This window comes from Cetorhinus maximus, chromosome 8, assembly GCF_964194155.1.
Source record: "Cetorhinus maximus chromosome 8, sCetMax3.hap1.1, whole genome shotgun sequence".
Classification (NCBI taxonomy): domain Eukaryota; kingdom Metazoa; phylum Chordata; class Chondrichthyes; order Lamniformes; family Cetorhinidae; genus Cetorhinus; species Cetorhinus maximus.
In genome coordinates, this window is record NC_135886.1 from 64,236,664 (window position 1) to 64,254,881 (window position 18,218).

The window sequence follows — 18,218 nt, forward strand, 5'->3', positions numbered from 1 at the left end:
CTTCTCCAGGTCCCGAGGATGGAAATAGACAATGGCCATCATATCTCCCCTTCTGTTCGTGCGGACTGTGATTTCCCGCCAGTGTCCTCCTTCATGAAACAAGATGCAGGGGTCCAGTGGAGAATGCTGGATAAACTGCTCATAACCCTATAGGGTGGTATAGAAGAGTGCAAAGCAAGTAAAGCAGCAAACCTTCTCCAACTAGGTTTTCTCCCTCTCTTCCTGAAGGGGTCGCCTCCTTGTTGGATTACAGTTCCACAGGTACAGTGGTCTCTGATGCCAAGGCTGAATGCTAATCACTCAGTAAACCTCACTGAAACTTTCAACTGCATTAGGCCCTCCCCTGACATCAGTACCTTCATTTCCTAACGCAAATCATTTGGCAACAGAAACCCTGCCCACTTTATCCACCCCAAGGTCAATTGCACTGCCACACTCTACAGTCAGTTTACACACTGCAGAGTGTGTACTGAACAGGAGATCTTTCTGATCTGGCTGGGCTATTGCTCTGAAATTTTTTTTTATTCTTTCGTCCCTAATTGCCCTGGAGTTGGTGGTGAGCCACCTTTTTAACCGTTGCAGTCCGTTTGACTTTTCTGTAGCAGTTTTTTACAACTGAATGGCTTACTTGGCCATTTCAGAGAGAAATCAAGAGTCAAACCACAATACTATGGGTCTGCAGTCATTTATCAGCCAGACCTTGTAGGGGTGGCAGATTTCCTACCGAGGACATTAATGAATCATCTGGGTTTTTACTATCGCTGATAGTTTCAAGGTCGCCATTACTGAGACTAACTTTTCAATTTGTGATTAATTATTAATTAATTGAATTGAAGTTCCAACAGTTGTCATTGTCAGACTTCAACATGTGTCCCCAGAGCATTAGCCCAAGCCTCCAGCTTACTAGTCCAATCACATTATCACTACACCACTAACTCCCGCTGGCCAATAACAAATGGCCAGCTCTAAGTATAGAAACTCATCTCACTAATTTTCCACATTTTCCAATCAAAAGTAACCCAACGTTGCCCATAGGAACTTGACTTACTCTGGCTACTTGCTTGTGTTTCTCAGGCATGTTTACCAGGTGATCTGAATGGGTACAAACAATATTTCTCCCTGCAAGGAATAGAGATAGTAACAACTTGCAATTAAAGGCCGTCTTTAACATAGCAAAACACCCCAAGATGCTTCACACAAACGATTAGCAGACACAATTTGACACCGGACTACATAAGATGTTAAGACAGATGGCCGAAGGCTTGGTCAAAGACATAGATTTTAAGGGACCTCTTAAAAGATGAGAAAGAGGTTGCGAGTGTTAGGGAGGGAATTTGCGATCTTATGGCCCGGGCAGCTGAAAGCATGGCCGTCAATAGTGGGACAAAGCAAGTGCAAGAGGCCAGAACTTGGAGGGTTGTAGGGCTGCAATAAGTTACAGAGATAGGATGAAAAAATATGTACTTAGGCCTGGATTTTTGCTCCCAGGTTAGGAGCACAGAGACAGGGCACTTCCCGGCTCTGGTAAACTGACCTGGGAAAAAGAGGCCCGGAATTTGGAATTTTCATTCTGGGGGACGGGCTGGATTAGAAGTTGGACCTGCCACAGCCCAGAACAAGTGCAGAGACTGCCAGGGTCCAGAGCCAGGCTGTACGGCAGGCCTGCCTCTGTGCACTGGTACTTTATTAAAGATAAAACCCTCCAGCCCTCACACCCCCTCACCTCCCACAAACTCCCCCTGCCCCATCCACGCCAATCTATACCAACTCATGTCCTGCACCTACCTCATGCTCCTCTACCCATCCCCTGTGGCCCCTTATACCCCCTATGCCCCTTTAGCCATCCCCTATGGACCTTTGTACCCATGCTACCCTCTGCTACTCTACCCACCCTCATACCCACTATGTCAACCCATGCTCCCAACTCATCCTCATGGCCCTTTATAGCCCCTGTGCCAATTTAGTGTTGACTATTGCCAACCCATTCTCCCTACCCACCACCCTTCGCCCCCTCCCCATGGTAACTCACCTCGTATCCGCCATGAGCAAACCTCATTAGCCATGCTGACATAGAATATAGTTGTGTGTTAATAAATAAGTAAATGAATAAAGTTAATGATGCCACTATTATTTAAAAGAAAACATTCTCATTGATAAAAAAATACATTGAAATTCCTACAACTAATCTCTTAGGAAAACAAATATTTCTATTCCATAACCACTTGGAGCTGTCAATCAAACTGCTCACTTAACAGGAACCCCATTGTGATAATGTTAGATTGTAAATTCAGTCAATGCAGCACAAATTCTATAATGATAGCCCTCACAGTTATGTCAACAGGCAGAATTAAATATCAAGCAATGCTTTGTTTAAAATTCCACACTTTTTTTAAAAGAAATTTAAAACCCAGAAATTTAAATCCCTGACAGCTTTGACAGTTCCAATAATTTTTGAGGGTTCTTTGACAAGTTTGACAGTTGTTAACAGCTTTGACAGTTCTTTGACAAATGAGTTTATGCACTATTTATACACAATCATGTCTACTTTTAACAATCCCAAAAGGGCACCTGATCTGTCCTAAAGGGTGCCTTCCCTCTCCCAAAGCCATATCCATAAGGGTACCTTACCTCTTCAAAAGGGTACCCTGGCCATCCAAATGAATCCACAAGGTTCAGACCTGCTCTTACCAGGTCTAATCTGCACACACTGATTTTAAACATCTACCTCACCAAAAAACACATGGGTGGAGGCAACTGCTGATTTCTTTGGGCAGTTACTTCCATAAAGCAGGAATGTGCAATTTAGGAATCACCCTGATTCCACACCCCCACCCCCCCGCAACCAAGAAAATGGCAGTGGCTGGGTTCAGGGGCACGACATCTGAACTCGGGTCTCTGCCAGCATTTTCGTGCAGAGAGCCTCTCCCATTGTGTGAAAATTCAGGCCTTAATGTCACAATTCTAAAGGGTATGCAGAGACAGAAGAATCTGCAGGCTCATGTGCATAGATCTGTGAAGGTGGCAGCGCGCATTGAGACAGTAGTTTGGGATCTTGGGCTTCATAAATAGAGATATTGAGTACAAAAGTAGGAAAGTTAGGTTGAACCTTTATAAAGTTCTTCCTTGGTCACAACTAGTGTACTATGCCCTATTCTGGTTGCCACACTTAAGGAAGGATGTGAGGGTCCTAGAGAGGATGCAGAGTTCCTCAAAGTAGTGTCTGAGGCCCAACCATCTTCAGCTGCTTTATCAATGATGTTCTCTCCATCATAAAGTCAGAAGCAGGAATGTTCGCTGATGACTGCACAATGTTCAACACCATTCATGACTCAGATACTGAAGCAGTCCTTGCCCATATGCAGCAATCAAGGACAACATTTAGGCTTGGACTGATAAGTGGCAATTAACATTCACGCCACACAAATGCCAGGCAATGATCATCTTCAACAAGAGAGAATCTAACCATCTCCCCTTGACATTCAATGGCATTACCATCACTGAATCAGTTACTATCAACATTCAGGGTTACCACTGACCAGAAACTGAACTGGACTGGCCATATAAATATTGTGGCTACAACAGCAGGTCAGAGGCTGGGAATTCTGCAGACAGTAACTCACCCCCTGGCTCCCCAAACCTGTCCACTATCTACAAGACACAAGTCAGGAGTGTGATGGAATAATTCCCACTTGCCTGGATGAATGCAGCTCCAACAACATTCAAGAAGCTCAACCCATCGAGGACAAAGCAGCCCACTTGACTGGCATCCCATCCACCATCTCCAATGTCCACTCCCGCCACCACCGACACACAGTGGCAGCAGAGTGTACCATCTACAAGATACACTGCAGCAACTCACCAAGGCTCCGTCAACAGCACCTTCCAAACCTGCAACTTCTAGCAACTAGAAGGAAAAGGCATGGAAACACCATCTGCAAGTTCCCTTCCGAGCCACACACCAATCTTACTTGCAAATATATCGCCGTTCCTTCCTTGTCACTGGGTCAAAATCCTGAAATTTCCTCTCAGCAGCACTGTGGGTGCACCTATATCACATGAACTGCAGTGGTTCAAGAAGGCAACTCACCACCATCTTCTCAAGGGGAATTAGGGACAGGCAATAAATGCTGGCCTAGCCAGTGATGCCCACGTCACATGAAAGGTAAAAAAGGTTTATCAAAATGGTTCCCAAAATGAAGGAACTTAGCCAAAAAGAGAAGCTGGGGTTGTTTTCCTCAGAGCAAAGAAGACTGAGGAGAGATTTGATAGAGATGTACAACAGTATGATAGATTTAGGTAAGCTAGATAAAGAAAAGCAGTTCCCATTAGCTGATGGTACAAAGACTAGGGGACATGGATTTAAGATTTTGGCCAAGACTTCCAGGGGAGCTGGGAAGAACAAAGAAGATTCACTTGATTGATTCCTGGGATGAAGGGTTTATCTTATGAGGAAAGGTTGGGCAGGTTGGGCCTGTGCCCATTGGAGTTTAGAAGAATGAGAGGTGATCTTATTGAAACATAAGATCCTGAGGGGATTTGACAGAGTGGATGCTGAAAGGATGTTTCCCCTTATGATTGAGACTAGAACTAGGGGAACTAGTTTAAAAATAAGGGTATGTCACATTTAAGATGAAGAGAATTTTTTTCTCTCAGAGGGTTGAGAGTCTGTGGAACTCTCTTGCCCAGAAAGTTGTAGAGGCAGAGTCACTGAATATTTTTAGCACAGAGGTAGATAGATTCTTGGTTAACAAGAAAGTTAAAAAGTATCGGAGGATAGGCAGGAAAGTGGAATTGACGCCAAAATCGGATCAGTCATTTTGATGACAGAGCAAGCTCAAGGGGTCGAATGGCCTATTCCTGCTCCTAAATCATATGCTTGTAAGTAACTTTTTAATGCAGCAAATGATAATGACCAGAACTTGCTGCATTATGAGGACGGTGGAAGCAAAGACAATGAATGATTTCAGAAAGGAATGGATAAGCATTTGAGGGAACTAAACTTGAAGGTTCTACAGGGATAAAGCAAGGTAATGGGGCTGACTGGATTACTCGACAGAGATGGCATGGATGAGATGGGCCAAATGGGCTCCTTCTTAGCTGTAATAACTCTAGCAAGGAACGCAGCAACTAAAACATTTATTGGATTAAAATACGTGAGTGTGAGCAACGATTTGTTCCATTTCTAGTTTTCTTCAAGACAAACATTTCAAAATTGGGGTAAAAGGAATTGAACCCCATGTTTGTGAACCGACATGTCCCATGGATTGACTGCGTTTATCTCCTCTGTCTTTTTCTGCTTAAGGCTTCAAGCTTAGATAGATTCTACGGGCTTAGGCACCTCTTCCTAGAGGCCAAAGAATGAGTGTCAGCAGGCCATTTGAATGTGGAGGGCATCACAGCATCACATAAGATCCTGAGGAGTCTTGACAGGGTGGATATGGAAAGGATGTTTCCTATTGTGGGAGAATCTAGAACTAGGGGGTCACTGTTTAAAAATAAAGGGTTGCCCATTTAAGACAGAAACAAGGAGAATTTTTTTCTCTCTGACGATCGTGAGTCTTTGAAACTCTCTTCCTCAAAATGCAGTGGAGGCAGAGTCTTTGAATATTTTATGGCAGAGATAGATAGATTCTTGATAAGCAAGGGGCTGAAAGGTGATCGGGGGTAGACAGGAATGTGGAGTTGGAGTTAGAATCAGATCAGCCATGATCTTATTGAATGGTGGAGCAGGCTTGAAGGGCTAAGTGGCCTACTCCTGCTCCTAATCTGTATGTTCATATGAACCCAATCCTGTGCTCAAGTGACATTTAAACATTGCAGTGAGAATCAGTGGTGTACTAAACAGAGCAGAGAAAATGTGATGCATCACAGTACTATTTCAGTTCAACATGGGAGTGGTTTGGTGTGGGCACCAGTTCATAGTTTCCCATTTGTGCTTTTGTTTTGGGGAGAGCAAAGGTCAGCCAAGAGACGAAGAAGTGAATAAAATAAACTGGCGAACAAGCTATTCAAACTCTTCCAAGCCCGGATAGGTGGGTCTCTGCCCACTCGCTCAGCCTATGGGAGTTTGTTGGACAGGGAGAGCAAAAGAAAGCAATATTTTTAAAATAGAGATGTGAAAGAAATTGCAACAGAATCCATCCCTCCCTCCATCATGAAACTACTGGGAATGAGAGCTGTGGATCTGACAGCCTCCTGCCAGGACATTAACCATTAACACAGTAACACACACTGGCCAGGAGGACATCAATGATCCATTCTCAAAAAGAGAATTTTCTACTCTCTCGAAATTCGTTATAAAATTTATTAATTACAAATCTCTTTAGATTCCCAAAATCTACTTTTGCCACTTAGCCCTCTATCTAGCTAAACTAATTGCACTGATCTGCTTTCCTGCTCTATCCAAACAAATCCAAATATTTTCTTGTGGAAGCAGAGGACATGGTTGAGGTATTAAATGAGTACTTAGTTCCATCTTCACTGGAGAAAAGGATGCTAGTACCGATGTCGTAGTAAAGGAGGAGGCCGTAGTCATATCGGATAAAAATTCCAGGTGTAATGCAGCCGAGGTTCCTGAGGGAAGGGAGGGTGGAAATTGCAGATTCTCTAGCCACAATCTTCTAGCCCTTCTCTGCTGGTGGCAGAGGACTGCAGGATTGAAGATACTAAGCACTGTTTAAAAATCAGGAGAAGGATAAAACAAGCAATTATAGGCCATCCAGTTTAACATCAGTGATAGGGAAATGTTCAGAAACAATAATCCAGGACAAAATTAATTTGCATTAGCAAATAAAAGTCAACACAGAATTGATAATGGCAAATTGTATTTGCCTAACTCAATTGAGCTGTGATGAATAAAGAGTGGGTTGATGAGGGCAGTGTAGTTGATGTTTTGTATATGGACCATCAAAATGCATTTGACAAAGTACCACAAAATAGACTTGTTAGCAAAGGCACATTGGATGCATAGACATGTGATTGATTATTGGATTGACAATGCCAAGTTGGTATGCCAAACTTCCACATCATATTGAGACAGTCACAACTGAGTTGGGCTGGTCATGGAGCCAGAATGCCTGACACTCACTTACCAACTTTCTATGGAAAGTTGAGTCTGGGGTGCACTTTCATGATGATCAAAGGAAACATTACAAGGACACTTTGAAGGTTTCACTTAGGGGTTTTGCTATCAACTTCGACTCCTGGGAGAAGCTTGTCCAGGATCGCTGAACCTGACACAATCAAATAAAAAAGTGTGGGCTCCTTCAAAAGCAAGCGCAGATCAGATGCAGAGAGAAAACGCAAGGAGAGAAAATCCTGAGCAAGCAGCTTGTCCAAAACACAATCGCCTGGGGCACCCTGTCTTATTTGCAGCAGAATTTTCCAGGCGCAGGTAGGCCTTAGCAATTGTACTTACCGGAAACCTATCAAATACTGAAGATGAAGAACATGGTCATCTTCACCTTGAAGGATGAACAAGATGGGATGTAAAGCAGAGCATACTGATGAACGGTTGTTTTCCAGACTGGAGAAGTACACAGTAATGCCCCTCAGTTTGGAGACCAATTATTTTTTTGACTTGGGTATGGAGGGCATAATTTTAAAGTTTGCAAATGATTTGAAACTGGGAAACGTAGTAAACAATGAGGGGTTAGTAACAGATCTCACGAATACACAGACAGACTAGTGAAATGAGCGGACATATAGCAGATGAAATTTAGCAGTCAAGTGAAGCAATGTACTTTGGTTGGAAGAATAATGGGTGACAATATAAACCAAATGGCAGAGTTATAAAGGAGTTGGAGGAACAGTGACACCTTGGCGTTTGCATATACAAATCAGGTAGGAGTACAAAGTGGAGATGACGAGGCCCAGGGGAGTCTCTGGTTAAGTTTTTCTCAAGCTATAATTTAGTTTAACAGTCAGGCTCCAGCTTAAAACTTTCAAACTGCAAGCCAGTTAAAAAACTTAGGACAGGATTTTCCGCACCCACCCACTGATGGGATCCTCTGGTCCTGCTGCAAGTCAACGGACTCCTGGCTGGGGCGCTGCCTCACCCGCGGCGTGTCCCGCCCACGACGGGGCCAAAAAATCCCGGCCTTAGTTAACAGAAACTGCCTGGCAATGGCAGTTATCTGTCAATCAATTGAAAGAGGTTCCCTGAAAAGATGTTACTGTAGCAGGAAGCTGACTTAGTTGTTGCCACTTGGGTGTGAGTGACCTCTGCAAGGAAATTACACATAGAATTGTGATCTGGAATTATCTGCCTAAAAGGGTGTAAGCAGATTCAATAGTGACTTACAAAAGAAAATTGGATAAATAGCTGAAGGAAAAATATTTACAGGGCTATGGGGAGAGCAGGGAAGTGAGACTAATTGAATAACTCTACGTGGCACAGGCATGATGAGCTCCAGCTACTATGGGCCCCTGTCGCACCCTCATTATTATCCTAGTTCAGATATGCACAGGCCAAGGATCAACCTGGCCACCCTGGTGTACATGACTCAGTGCCGCACCAGCCAGTAGTTTCAGACACAGAGCCATCAGTGTCATACACTAGATTCTACAGGTAAGAAAACCTCGAGCACATCACAGTCAAAAAGGACAGCTCAGTCACCGCTCACCTTTACCTGTTCCAATGTAATGCCCAACCGTTTTGGGATTGCCATCAGGCCCTCTGTTCACGGAGAAAGTTGACTTGTTGCGATATCCGACAGTAACTGGCTGCAAAGAGGAGGAGTGGCTCAGTGTACAGAATTCAGGTGCCCAGGTTTATACCTGCAGCAGTGGCCAAGTTCACTATGGCAATGCCCAAGCGTTCATAACTACCAGAAAACAGGAGTATAAAACACAGGAATGGGCTACCATATTCATTGAAGATTATCCCTTCAATACCTATCTCCAAGTTCCCTGCTCAATAACCTTACCACATAAATTATTCCAAATGCAAGTTTTTGACCAAAGATATCTTTCCTGATAATGCTTTTAAACTTACTGTTCATTGATATGTATTTATGGCTTCTGCAATAACCCACCACCAACACAACTGATTGGCACAAAGAATTGTGTTTTTAATCTGTAAATTACAGATGTGGCAAACTTTGTGGCTATTCCCATAGGTTGCTGCTAGAAAGTCACTCTGTCTGAACAGTTAGAAAGAGGGCTTATACCCTTGTTTTACTTGAAGAGATGAGAGGTTGGAGTCCCATTGTCTGGGCCAGCACTGGAACAGCCTGTTTCTGCTGCAACTATGAGGCTAAAATTCTCTGCATGCCTATGTTCACATCTCTCCAGAGCAGAGTTTAACTCAGCTCTGAGGAAGAGTCAGACTCGAAACGTTAACTCTGTTTTCTCTCTCTACCGATGCTGCCAGACCTGCTGAGTTTTTCTAGCATTTTCTGTTTTTATTTCAGATTTCCAACATCTGCAGTATTTTGCTTTTATTCACATCTCTCCCATTTGCAGCTTAGCTGAATTTGTAGCACTCTTGCTAAATCAGAAAGCTGTGTTCTCAAGTCCCACCCCAGGCTTGTGCACATTATCTAGACTGACACTTCAGTGCAGTACTGAGATTGCAGCATCGCTTGTAGCACCAAATCTTGGATGAGATGTTAAACCTGTTCAGGTGAGCATAAAAGATCAAATCCACTATTCAAAAAAGAGCTAGGAAAATTCTCCTGGGGCCCTAGCCAATATTTTTCTCTCAACCAACTGCTGTTTATGGGACCTTGTTATGTGCAAACTGGCTGCCTAGTATCCCTCCATTACAGTGACACCACTTCAAAAAGTTGTTCATTGGCTGTAAAATGCTTTGGGACCACAGTTAAATCCATTGATCCCTTATCCATCTGTGGCACAGGACAGGGGGTTGAGAAGGGACTAACTGCGCCTCCACAAGCCACAATGAGAATGAACAAGTCACACAGAACTACTTTTGCTCCCTCTATAGAAAAGCAATGACTCCACTGGGGAACAGTTTGTGTGCTCCAGGAGCAGTGGACAAAAGGTAGAAAAAAGATAAAACCATTTAAAATACACTAAGTAAATTATGTTTTTTGTAAAGGAAAACTGGGAGGTCTTGTGATGCAATGGTAGTGTCCTCACCTCTGGGCTCTGGATTCAAATCCCAATTCAGGATTTGATGGCCATGGAAGATGCCTTCATAACATGACCAAACAGGTTGATTATCAACCTGTAAATCCTTCCAATATGCCTGATAGCAGGCAGTAAGAGTGAGAAAGTTTCCTGGTCAGCCAAACTGCAGAAGACAAAGGCAAACCACTGCAGTACTTTGCTAAGCACAATCATGGACCAATCCAATGGAACTCCATGGTTACCAATGCCATCCCCTCCCTCCTCTCCAGCCCTGTAAGGTGAGTGGTTCAGTCTATGGTGTTGGATACTGACCGAGGGGAGAGTTGAATGAAGTGGGCAACAGAGGCCATCGGTCCCAGAGCAATTGGTGATACTGGCAGTGAGAAGCTGAAGGGTCCTCTTCTGAGCTTCATATTTAACCTAGAAGGAAGGAGAACACCCATGTTGATATAGTAGCTTTCGTTCCCTCAGGACATTCCAAAGTTCAATGAAACATAGCAGCCAAATTGCCAAATCACATGACTAGGTGTTGAGTCGAGGGTTTTTTTTTTACTTGCAATGAATACTATAGAATCAAAGCCAGTAGCTAGCCCAAGCGTGGCAAACAGAGGATCAATTTCAGTGCATTATCAAACTGTGAGGTCCTCTATCAGACAGCCAGTTAGTGTGCTGGATGATCTTGCTGTCAGGTGATCAAAGCTGCCTGGAGGAGTAACTTTCGACCAGAGGCAATGGTAGCAGCAAGGGCTAAACAAAATCCTGCCAATGGCACTTAGGATGCACCATTCTTACAGAAACTGACACAGGAACGGGCCCCTCATGTACCGATGTAGTTTTCTCTTGAATACATCTATGCTACTCACCTTAACCACTATGTGGTAGCAAGTTCTTATATTCTAAACACTCTCTGGATAAAGAAGTTTCTCCTGAATTCCCCACAGGTTTTATTGGTGGCTGTATTATATTGATAGCTGTTAGTCTTGGTCTCATCTGCAAATGGAAACATCTCCTCTATGTCTGCCCTATCAAACCCTTTCATAATTTTAAAGATTTCTATCAAGTCATCCCACAGCCTGTTCAGTTTTTTTCTATAGATGTAAGGAGGATTACAGCAAGTTAAAGCTGGCCCACCACTGAAGATCAGCAAAACATCTTCACCATTGCAGACACTAATTTCACTATTGGTTGTTTATCGGACTGGAGGAAGAAATACAGTAAGGTTCCCCAAGGATTGGTATCAAAACTCCTTTTTCTTGCACAACATTAATGACCTAGATAGACTTGGGTATTCAGGACACAATTTCAAAATTTGAGGATGGCACAAATCTTGGAACTGTGAGGAGGGTAATGATAGATTTCAAGAGGACACAGGTTGGTGGAATGGGCGGGTACGAGCAGATGAAATTTCACACAGAGAAGTGTGAAGTGGTATCCTTCAGTAGGAAGAAAGAGGATAAGCAAAAAAAAAAAGTACAATTCTACAAAGGGTGCAGGGGCAGAAGGACTTGGGGGTACATGTCCACAGATCATTGAAGGTGGCAGCACAGATTGAGAAAGGGGTTAATAAGGCGCACAGAATCCTGGGCTTTATAAAGAGGCACAGAATACAAAAGCAGGGAAGCAATGGTGAACTTTTATAAAACACTAGTTCGGCCTCAACTAGAGTATTGTGTCCAATTTTGGGCACCACATTTTATGAAGGACGTGAAGGCATTAGAGAGGGTGCAGAAAAGATTTATAAGAATAGTTCCAGTATGAGGTATTTCAGTTACATGGACAGACTGGCAAATCTGAAGCTGTTCTCCTTACAGAAGGTTGAGAGGAGATTTGATAGAGGTGCTCAAAATCATGAGGGGTCTGGACAGAATAGGTAGGGAGAAACTATTCCCACTGGCAGAATGGCGAGAATGATAGGACATAGATTTAAGGTGAATGGCAAAAGAACCAAAGTTGACATGTGGAAAAACTTTTTTTTTTTTAAACACAGCAGGTAGTTAGTATCTGGAATGCACTGACCTAAGAGTGTGGTGGAGGCCAATTCAATCATGGTTTTCAAAACAGAATGAGATCCTTATCGGAAGAGAAAATATTATAGAGCTATGGGGAAAAAGCAAGGGAGTGAGGCTGGCTAAGTTGCTCTTACAGAGCCAGCACAGATACAAAAGGCCAAATGGTGTCCTTCTGTGTTATAACCATTCTATGATTCTAATATCAGGGAAGGTCCCAGCCAGATGGTAATGAGATTCTGCAGTCGCCATGCACATTATCAGTATGTTTTGAAATAATTCAACAATATTACATTTTAGAGTCCAGAGCAAATGGACTGTGATCTCTGACCCTTCCCTGCAATGTACCATGAAACGAAAGATGTGTAAATTCGTCAATCCCATGAAGATATTCTTGCAAACAGTGAGTGTCAGAGGCAGGGTTTACTGTAGCTCAAATTCTCCAACCCACTGTCTCTCTGGAGTAGGATCTGGGCAATTTTCAGCCTGGTGTTTCAACTTTGGCGTCCTTACCGTTCTTATGAATATGATTATGTGGACGTTTCAGTCCCTTCACAAACCTGCAGCTGCTCCTCATAGCTCATTCTCCAGAGTGGGGTCACAGCATCAGCCAGCCTGAGACAGAAAGAAAAATAATGACAAAGATGGGGTGAATTTTAACCTAAGCTGTCATCAGGAACCTGACGGAATCTGCTGTAAAGCTGGCTGTACGCTCCATTGAAGTGACTGGAGAATAATATTGGGCGAGTTTAGTTACCATCGCCTCCAAGTGTCTTCTGGACAAAAATGATGAAACAATCTGCATGTAAGACAGCACAAGAACCTGTCACACTGGGAAACTAGTTATCATTAGAATCCCAGCAGCACCCAAATGAAAAACACAAATGTGTCTAGAGGAAACTATAGTTAAATGAAGATTAAACTTAGTAACTGCCTCATTCACACAATCCTGTACCAGTGTTGTGCACCACTCTCTGCTGCCTTATGGCAGTAATGTAATTTATTGCTCAATAAAACCACATTCACAGATACCATTACATCTTTCTGTGAATCTGCTAAATAAGAATTGCCAGACGTAAATAGACCAGAAGTCCATCTAGTTTGCCTTCTACCATCTTGGTAGCTGCATAATTCAATGATAATGGAGATGGTTACTCATCAATCTCTATTAATTATTCAACAACAGACATAGACATGAGGAAACACCCTCTGGTGGAGAGCTTTGGGAACAATAGGATGTGAACATATTGGAGAAAGTGCAGAAGAGGTTTACAAGAATGGTTCCAGGGATGAGAAACTTCAGCTATGAGGATAGATTGGAGAGATTGGGACTGCTCTCCTTGAAGAGAAGGCGGCTAACAGGAGGTTTGATAGAAATGTTCAAAATCATGAGGGGGTTGGACAGGGTAGACAGGGAGAAGCTGTTCCCACTCGTAAAAGGATCAAGAACAAGAGGGCACATATTTAAAGTAATTTGCAAAAAAAGCAAATGCGATGTGAGAAAGTCTTTTTCACACAATGAATGGTTCGAGTCTGGAATGCACTGCCTGGAAGTGTGGTGGAGGCGGGTTCAATCGAGACATTCAAGAGGGCATTAGATGATTATTTGAATAGAAACAATGAGCAGGGGTATGGGGAAAAGGCAGGGCAATGGCACTAGGTCATAATGCTCATCTGGAGAGCCGGTGCAGGCACAATGGGCCAAATGGCCTCCTTCTGTGCCGTTAAAATTCTGTGATTCTGTGAATAGGTCCAATTCCCTTTCCTCCCAGGCCTGCTACACTTCTTTCAGCTTCTCCCATTTTACCTGGGGTCACCACAATTCTGATCGAACACCCTGATCCATCTCCTGCTGCCAGTCACTCATTCCTCTCCAATCCTGCTGTGTTTAAGTCACTCGCCACCTCATCTTTCTTTCTGGTCGTAGGTCATCGTCGTCTTCTTCCTGAAAGTCCCATCTTCATCACTCACCTTACCACATTTCCTCCCCTTCTCTCGCTCCACAATAGATGACCATACCATTTCAATCTCTTCTCCGCTATTTTGTTTGATGCTCCTACAACTTTCACTGACCCCTGATGTGCAGGTTCCTGATTTTATCCTTTCTAGTCACTCCACACATCCATCTCAGGATCTGCATCTCATTGGTATCCAGTCATTGTTCCTTTCTTCTTAATGTTGCCTATGTTTCTCAACTATATAACAAGGCTGGTCTCACAAATATCTTTAGGTTCTTCCTTTCAGTTTCAGTATCACTTCATACTCCACTGCATTTCTTCCAAATACTCCATCCAGAGTTAATCCGTTGCTTAATTTCCATACTTCCATCTTCTGCCGCCATTGGCCCCAGGTGTTATACTCACTTTCTCCAAGTCTTCACCCATAATCTTTACACCTTCACTCTGATCCTCTTCGCTAGACATATATTGGGTCTTTGGTCTATTGATCTTATCCCCGTCTTCCAGTGCTTCTCTCCAGATACTTGGTCATGTTCTCATCATCCCCACCGCATGGCTGCTACACTTACCACAGGTCTCAAATCCCAGACTGTATCCCAAAACGTTGTTTTCTGAAAGCAATCTATTTAGGACCTCAGTGATACTTAGCTGTGAAATGTATTTACGGCTGAGGATTACAAATGAATGACAAAAACAGGTAACTATAGGCCAGTTAGCTTAACGTGTGCCGTTGGGAAAATGTTGGAGTCTATTATAAAGGATGTAATAGCAGAGCATTTAGAAATGCATAATCTAATCAAGCAGAGTCAACATGGCTTCATGAAGGGGAAATCATGCCTAACAAATTTATTAGAATTCTTTGCAGGGGTAACAAGCAGGATAGATAAAGGGGAACCAGTAGATATAATATATTTGGATTTCCAAAAGGCGTTCAATAAGGTACCACATATAAGGATACTTAATAAGATAAGAGCCCATGGTTTTGGGATAGTATTATAGCATGGATAGAGGATTGGCTAACTAATAGAAAGCAGAGAGTTGGGATAAGGGGGGTATTTTTGGGATGGCAACCTGTAACTAATGGAGTGCCACAGGGATCAGTGCTGGGGCCTCAATTATTTACAATATATATTAATGACCTAGATGAGGGAAGTGAATGTACTATCGCCAAGTTTGCAAACAACACAAATATAGGTGGGAAGGCAAGTGGTGAGGATGACACAAGGGGTCAACAAAGGGATGTAGACAGGTAAAGTGAGTGGGCAAAAACTTGGCAGATGGAATATTATTTGGGAAAGTGTGAGGACGAATAGGAAGCTGAATGGCCTACTTATGTTCCTACGTCTTATGGTAAATAACAGGAGTTAATGGGCGATGTTACACTTAGAGGAGAATTTTGATACCATGGGGAGAATAAGTAGATGTGAAATCCAGTCCATTGGAATTCTGACTAATAAGTAAATGGAAAGAAGCTTGATCCACTGGGAATTTGACCAATTGAAATGATTAAGAGGAGGTTTGGTCCATCAGAATTCTACACAAGTGGAGTGAATAGGATTTACAGTTGAACGCGGTATGGGTTCTACTGCAGATAATGAAGGTTAGACTATGGCTTTGTACCTTTTATGCAGTTAGAATAATTAGTGCCTTCTCATGGGACTAAATTAAGCAATGTGTTTCATTGTTCTTACAGCAGTCATTGTTCACCCCATTAAGCACAGTTCCCCAATTTCTCAATAAACACACCTGATTGGTGTGGCTCCCTATCAGCAGAACAAACTCAGACAACTACCCCAACAGATGGTGATGACTTTCCAAAAGTGAATTTCCAATCCCGGGTGAGTCATCTTAAGGAGGAGCTTTCTGCATTCCCATAAAGACGGAGGTCATTCCTGTCAGCATACAAAAAGGGACATTGGAGAGGACAGAGGACAATGATCCAACAATGAGGAGTGATGGAGAAAGGGAGGACAGACCCAAGAGAAGAAAATATTAAGTTTTAAAATGAAAAATACATAAAGAGTGTCACCTTTCTTCCAAAGTTATGTTAGTCCTGGGAAACTTTGCAGTTTTGCCAGATTTTCGCTTTATCCTCACATTTTCTTGTTCTGTTGCAGTGGTTGGGCCATGGCTTTGACCAAAGGTCACATTTTTACAGCATCTTTGGGAGGTGTGGAAACAAAAGAGCTGGTGACTGATACGCTGGGGCACAATCCCCAACAGACGACTTAAAGAAGCAGCTGACATGGTGTCATCTACAGAGAGAGTGAGAGAGGAGGTCCATAAGAAAGCTTTAGCTTCATATATTAGAAGAAAGTTTTCTCGATCTAACATCGCAGATTATGATGTTACTCAACCATTTAATCAGAATCAATCCCTGAACTTCTGAATGGCCAAGTGAGTATATTCAGAGAGCAGCCAAGAAAGAGAGGAGGGAAACCCCAATCTTAACTTGCAGTCAGAGTTGAACTGGTTGATTCAGTGGTAGGGGGATTGCTGGCTCAGCAAATTACACATAAGATGGATGTGACTGGGCCATCACACCCACCAGAAGATTAAATAAAAACAGGCAATATTAAAGGTTTATGCATCAATATGGCCAGCTAGGAATCAGCAGCCAGAGAAAGGAGAAAATACGTCATGGAAAGTCCTTCCAAAACTATAGTTGCTACTGTTCTCCATATTTCAGCATCACACAGTAAGAAGCTAACAGTCCTTATAATTATAATGCACAACAATGGCAATGGTTCTTTTCCCCATAATCAACAAACTTCCTGAACACAAGCTTGACATCATCCAATCAGCATTTCCTGAATTATCTTATTCTCGCTCCTAGTTTTCAAACATGTTTGTGTCCTTTACTCTGAGCCCACACTATCACCTGAATCGTTTAGCTCTATAAGCAAAACACTTTTTTCTCTAATATTTTTGATGACTCTTCAGGTGGAAGGTGTGTTTCTTTTCTAAAATGGGTGTCCCTGTGCATAGTTATCTCAAGGAGGCTGCAGGCACAGCTACTGTTTGGGAAAAGTATTGCACAGGTTGATTCATACATGATTTCTTTTCAATTCGCTTGCTGGTTCCAGAAATGCCTTTCCATTTCTAGCTACTTTTCAAACATTATAAAGAGCAGAAGGGAGAGGCAACCGTCAGCATTCCATGTATATGTGGAAAGGATCAGCCTTTCTACATTTAACAGCAGTGCTTCTGGGCACTGTTACCTGCTCATATTATCAACCGGTAAACATAAACCTGCCATATCAGGTGTCAGTGTGCAAGGAATAAGCTGTGCTAGACAATGGTAAGTTGTTGGATTTTCATTCGATAGTAACATCAACAATGAATAAGTTAGTGGAATGATGCATGGACTAATATCTGCAAGCAACGGCTCCCACCATTAATACAGCTGGCTTACCTTAACAACAACTTGCATTGATATAGCAACATTTAACAATGTTCAAGATGCCTCATGGGAAATTAATCAGCCAAAAACTGACATTGAGGCAAAGAAGGAAACATTAAAAAATAGGAAAGAACAAGCTTGGTCAAAGGGGAAGATGTTGAAAGGAGGAAGAAGTGGAGAGGTTTAGGAATGGAATTCCTGAACATTTGATATAATTTCCCATTTTATAAAAGAACTTAATGTACTTATCAGGGTTTTCATTGCTGGTATCCGAAGAACTTGGGAGTATCTTAACTGCATTGGCCTGGACAGCTGAAGGCACAGTTGTCACTGGTGAATTGAGGGAAATCAGCGACGCTCAGAAGTGGTGGAGTGCAGATATCTTGGACAGTTATGGGGAGTGGAGGAAGTTGCAGACATAGAAAGGACTGAGGTCAGAGAAGGATTTGAAAACTAAGGTGAGAATTTTAAAATCAAGGTATTGCTTAACAGGAACCAATGTAGGCCAGCAAGCCCAGGGATGATGAATGAATGGAATTTGGTGAGAAATTTGAACGTAGGATGAAAGGCAGGAATAAAAGCAAATTGTAGATGCTGGAAATCGGAAATAAAAACAGAAAATGCTGGAAAAACTCAGCAGATCCGGCAGTCATTGGAAAGATAAACAGAGTTAACATTGCGAGTCCACATGAGTCTTCCTCAGAGCTCTGACTCAAAACGTTAACTGCGAAGATGGGTAGTTCGGTCAGGATTGCA

The 18,218-nt window shown here is 42.7% G+C and overlaps 1 protein-coding gene across 4 annotated transcripts in view; it reads right to left on the reverse strand.

The window, feature by feature from the left end:
- Positions 1–18,218, reverse strand: part of trmt2b (tRNA methyltransferase 2B) — a 35,544-nt gene that overhangs the window by 16,799 nt on the left and 527 nt on the right. The window contains exons 1-7 of one of the 4 annotated variants that reach the window (XM_078546948.1): positions 16,697–17,973; positions 16,089–16,314; positions 12,662–12,716; positions 10,408–10,515; positions 8,625–8,724; positions 1,049–1,119; positions 1–147 (exon numbers count right to left, since the gene is read on the reverse strand). In XM_078546948.1, the coding sequence (XP_078403074.1) occupies positions 1–147; positions 1,049–1,119; positions 8,625–8,724; positions 10,408–10,515; positions 12,662–12,716; positions 16,089–16,306 (699 nt within the window). In that variant the 5' untranslated portion in view covers positions 16,307–16,314; positions 16,697–17,973. Of the gene's footprint in view, positions 148–1,048; positions 1,120–8,624; positions 8,725–10,407; positions 10,516–12,661; positions 12,717–16,088; positions 16,315–16,696; positions 17,974–18,218 lie in introns of those variants that run through there. The other 3 variants (XM_078546949.1, XM_078546946.1, XM_078546947.1) reach the window with 3 other exon arrangements.